Raw genomic sequence first — 4275 nt, forward strand, 5'->3', positions numbered from 1 at the left:
GAGAGCGCTGTACATTCACTCCCCCCACCTACAATCCCTGCCTTTACCTTTAGGTTACGAGTCCGACTTTCTAACCATTAGGCCACGACTTCCACAAAAAAAAAATTTCAGGGGAGAGCGCGAACGCAGTCCCCCACTACCGTAAATTATGCAGTCGAGATTCCCACATTTGGGGAATTCGCAGGTGTTCCTCAGTGACCTCTCAAAGGACGGACCCAGTCCAGAGGAGGAGGTGGTTCAGCCTGACCAGCCTGACCCCGATGAGGACGATGAGGCCTACCAGAGCGACCCAGAGGCAGAGCAGGACAGGGTGACTGCTGACCGGGCCCACATAACCCTTACCATGGAGGAAACCACCACTGCTCACCCTCCGGCCTTTGTGATTCATTTTCTGTTCACCTGAATGCACCACTAGCATTTATTCAGTCTTTTTAGTCTGAGTGTTGACTGATTTTAAAATGAAGCCAATTGATGCAAACATTTTAGCTTAACGTGATTGTTGTACTTTCCAACAGGAGGATGCCTGTAGCCCCAACCCGCTGCCTGGATTCCAGCAGCTGGAAAACTTCTGCTCTCTGCTGGTGAAGATTGGCCTGACTGCGAACATTTTATATTTCATGTAACTGTAAATAAATTCAGAACTTATAGCATTAAAGGAATCTGTCACATATTTTACATATAATTGTCTTGGAAAAGACAGTTTTTTAATAATTTTCACTTAAGATAATGGTATATACATTACCTTAAATAATGAACAACACCAAAAGTAAAACAAAATTGTACTTTCATGTATGAAATTGGGATGCAATATAAAACACTGAAAATACATAAAAACAAAAGTATTACATCTATATACTGTAACATGTGTAGGGTATCAGACCGAATCAGACAATTTAAGATTTGATCAAGTACATAGTTGAAACACGAGGAGCCGAATTCCACAGAGGCCCAAGACACAGGATGTTCGTAAATCAGATCCTGGCGCCACAAGCCTGAAGCAAGCCCACCAACTAACAGCTTTGAGTAGCTCACAGCATTTAAACAAAAGAACACTTATTGACAATTCCAAGGAGATTGTCAATTTTGGGGGAAATCTCAGATCCTACTCTGCGCCTCTGATCGAGCGCCTCAACACCCGCTGCCAACAGCTGTTTGGAAAAACTGTGGAGGAGAATTTCCGCGCCCCTGCTGCTGTGACATCAAATGAGCTGCTTGGTTTGGAGTACCTCTTCAGCCAAAGCACAGGTGAATCTGGTGCCTTCTCCCTCAGTGACCTCTCAAAGGACGGACCCAGTCCAGAGGAGGAGGTGGTTCAGCCTGACCAGCCTGACCCCGATGAGGACGATGAGGCCTACCAGAGCGACCCAGAGGCAGAGCAGGACAGGGTGACTGCTGACCCGGCCCACATAACCCTTACCATGGAGGAAACCAACGCTGCTCACCCTCCGGCCTTTGTGATTCATTTTCTGTTCACCTGAATGCACCACTAGCATTTATTCAGTCTTTTTAGTCTGAGTGTTGACTGATTTTAAAATGAAGCCAATTGATGCAAACATTTTAGCTTAACGTGATTGTTGTACTTTCCAACAGGAGGATGCCTGTAGCCCCAACCCGCTGCCTGGATTCCAGCAGCTGGAAAACTTCTGCTCTCTGCTGGTGAAGATTGGCCTGACTGCGAATAAGCTGAGCCTGACGACGGAGCACAGGAACAGGCTCATCGCCGCATGGCACGCTGTCGAGGAACATGACAAGCAACCACAGAAGTTTCATCAGCTGTACAGAACACACTGGGGTAACACATTGTATTGCCGCACAAAGAGGGACGATCTTGCTGATGCTACTGTGATTCAACGAGTCAAGATGGCCAAACGCTATGCACCGGCACAACAGGACATCAGTGCTCACCACAACAGACTAATGTACACGCTGGTCAGACTTCTCTGGTCGGGGTTACCTCACAGTTCCAAAACGAGCCCGGAAAAAACATCCATCCTGAAGGCCTACGAGAGAATTCAGCACTGCATATTGGTGGAGGATCCAGTGCTGAGTAAAGTGGGTATTCCTCTACCAAAGATTAACATCAAGACGGTCCGGGATTTCATCCGTCATCAGGAGAGGCTCATCAACCTGCAGTCAACAAGAATGCCATCAGCCACAATATCAAAGACTGCGTCGGTCTCCTCAAAAGACTTACCTCCAGCACCACGTCAGCCGTCGGTTCTCCCTCCACCTGACTACCAACAGATTGTGTATGAACACATTCCCAGCAAGGCAGGGACCAAAGTCTTAAAAGAACGATCAGACATGGTGATGTCAGCTCCAAAAAACCTGTCCCAGGCAAAACACCCTGAATCTCCATTGACGTCTGACTTACCCCAGCAGAAAACTCCAGCCATGTCTACCATCTTCAGACCTCTACCTAGAATCACTTCATCCACTGCTCCTACACAAGTTATTCCGGCCACGTCCACCAACGCCACACCTGTGACAGTGTCTTCCAGCCAGACTGACACGTCACAGACTGCTGACACCCCTTCAGTCTGGTCCAGAGCAACAATGTACAAAAGAAAAAACACAATCATTCTTACTCAAGTTGGAGCAAAGCTTTCACGTGTACACCACTTGCCCATTTGCACACTTTGCCACCAACCCACTCAGGGACACAAAAAATATAAAAAGAAGACTTTTTGTCCCATGAAAATGATGTCGACCTCCAAAGGATTTGACAACAGAGTGTACACCAGCTATGAACACTTTACCACAGTTGTGGACTCACAAGAGTGAACTTTGTCTTGCTGTTCTGAAGTTCAACTAGGACCACTGTTGTGTCGTTTTTATTTTTAGAGTTACATTTCATGTAACTACAGTTTATATTGAATATTGTTTATTCTATATAGTTTGCCATGTAACAAATTTTACATTTGTTGTATCGGTCAAATATTTCCTGTTTAAACATAATATAGTTATATATATATATATATATATATATAGTTTATACTGAATATTGTTTATATTGCTTTTTAAATGTTTTCTATATCACGTAACTAATATTTTATACTTCTTGTAACTTGTGACGTTTATATTGAATATTGTTTTTGTATTGCATTTTAATTCATTCAAGTTTTATTCTATTTCATGTACCTAATACTTCATGTCATGTAACTAAATATTGTTCTGAATATTGTTTGAATTGCTCTATATATTTCATGCACATATTTTATATTTGATGTAACTATAATAATTTATATTTTATGTAACTAGTTTATATTGAATATTGTTTACATTGTTTTATATATATTTTATTACATGTAACTGTAACATTTTATATTTCATGTAACTGTAAATAAATTCAGAACTTATAGCATTAAAGGAATCTGTCACATATTTTACATATAATTGTCTTGGAAAAGACAGCTTTTTAATAATTTTCACTTAAGATAATGGTATATACATTACCTTAAATAATGAACAACACCAAAAGTAAAACAAAATTGTACTTTCATGTATGAAATTGGGATGCATTATAAAACACTGAAAATACATAAAAACAAAAGTATTACATCTATATACTGTAACAAAATATAGTCAGTGCAAGAATAACATACATTACATTTACATGATATTAAATAGTAATTTTAAATAAAGTAAGGGACAACAATATGGTCAAAATGTTTTTTTTTCAGTTTTCATGATGAATAGAACACTTGATTGATTATACTGCCATCAGTTTAACAACAACTGTCCAGCACATTGAGTTCAAATCTCTTACATTTACATGAAATCAATAACCATATCAACATAAAAATGAACAATAAATACATAATGAATATAAACAACATAATACAACCATATTATAAACAAACAACACATTTAATCACAAAATCACTCACCAACCATGTTCAAACTGACTTTCTAATACCCATATACACCCTCTCACCCTGGGTGAACCACCTTCTTGATCATGGGGTTCCCCTGCCAGGTAAGTATGAAAGCCCACGTGGCCAGTCAGGAGTACCATTTCCCTCTCTACCATCCTCATCAACGGTGACCCCCCACACCTAGCAAAGGAAGGACGGGAGCCTGCAAACTGGCACGTGTTGGCATGAGCCGGCGCTTCCCAACCCTGGTTTTAGATGATTCCCTTTAACCAAACACACCTGATTCAACACATCAGCTCATTAGTGGAAGACTGCAAGAGGTGGGTGCGTCAGAGGAGAGATCTCAATAAACGGCAACCACTGCATCTGCGAGGGCAGACCTCCGTTTGAGCCGAGA

General features: G+C 41.3%; 1 protein-coding gene across 1 annotated transcript; it reads left to right on the forward strand.

Moving 5' to 3' along the window:
* The first annotated feature begins 148 nt into the window (after window positions 1–148).
* LOC107710216 (uncharacterized) lies at window positions 149–2784 on the forward strand. The gene is made up of 4 exons (XM_016514954.1): window positions 149–379; window positions 516–619; window positions 1100–1454; window positions 1591–2784. Exons 1-4 carry the CDS (start codon window positions 149–151, stop codon window positions 2782–2784), a joined length of 1884 nt encoding a protein of 627 aa, XP_016370440.1.
* The last annotated feature ends 1491 nt before the right edge of the window (window positions 2785–4275 follow it).

The sequence above is a fragment of the Sinocyclocheilus rhinocerous genome, unplaced genomic scaffold (assembly GCF_001515625.1).
Source record: "Sinocyclocheilus rhinocerous isolate Xijiao unplaced genomic scaffold, SAMN03320098_v1.1 scaffold5650, whole genome shotgun sequence".
NCBI lineage: Eukaryota > Metazoa > Chordata > Actinopteri > Cypriniformes > Cyprinidae > Sinocyclocheilus > Sinocyclocheilus rhinocerous.

What these genes read in the sequence shown, in the direction of transcription:
- LOC107710216 (XM_016514954.1), top strand. Translation starts at nt 149, where the DNA reads ATGCAGTCGAGATTCCCACATTTGGGGAATTCGCAGGTGTTCCTCAGT. An exon ending in GCGAACATTTTATATTTCAT is followed by an intron (nt 620 to 1,099) that starts GTAACTGTAAAT and finishes GGGAAATCTCAG; the next exon opens with ATCCTACTCTGCGCCTCTGA. An exon ending in CTGCTCACCCTCCGGCCTTT is followed by an intron (nt 1,455 to 1,590) that starts GTGATTCATTTT and finishes ACTTTCCAACAG; the next exon opens with GAGGATGCCTGTAGCCCCAA.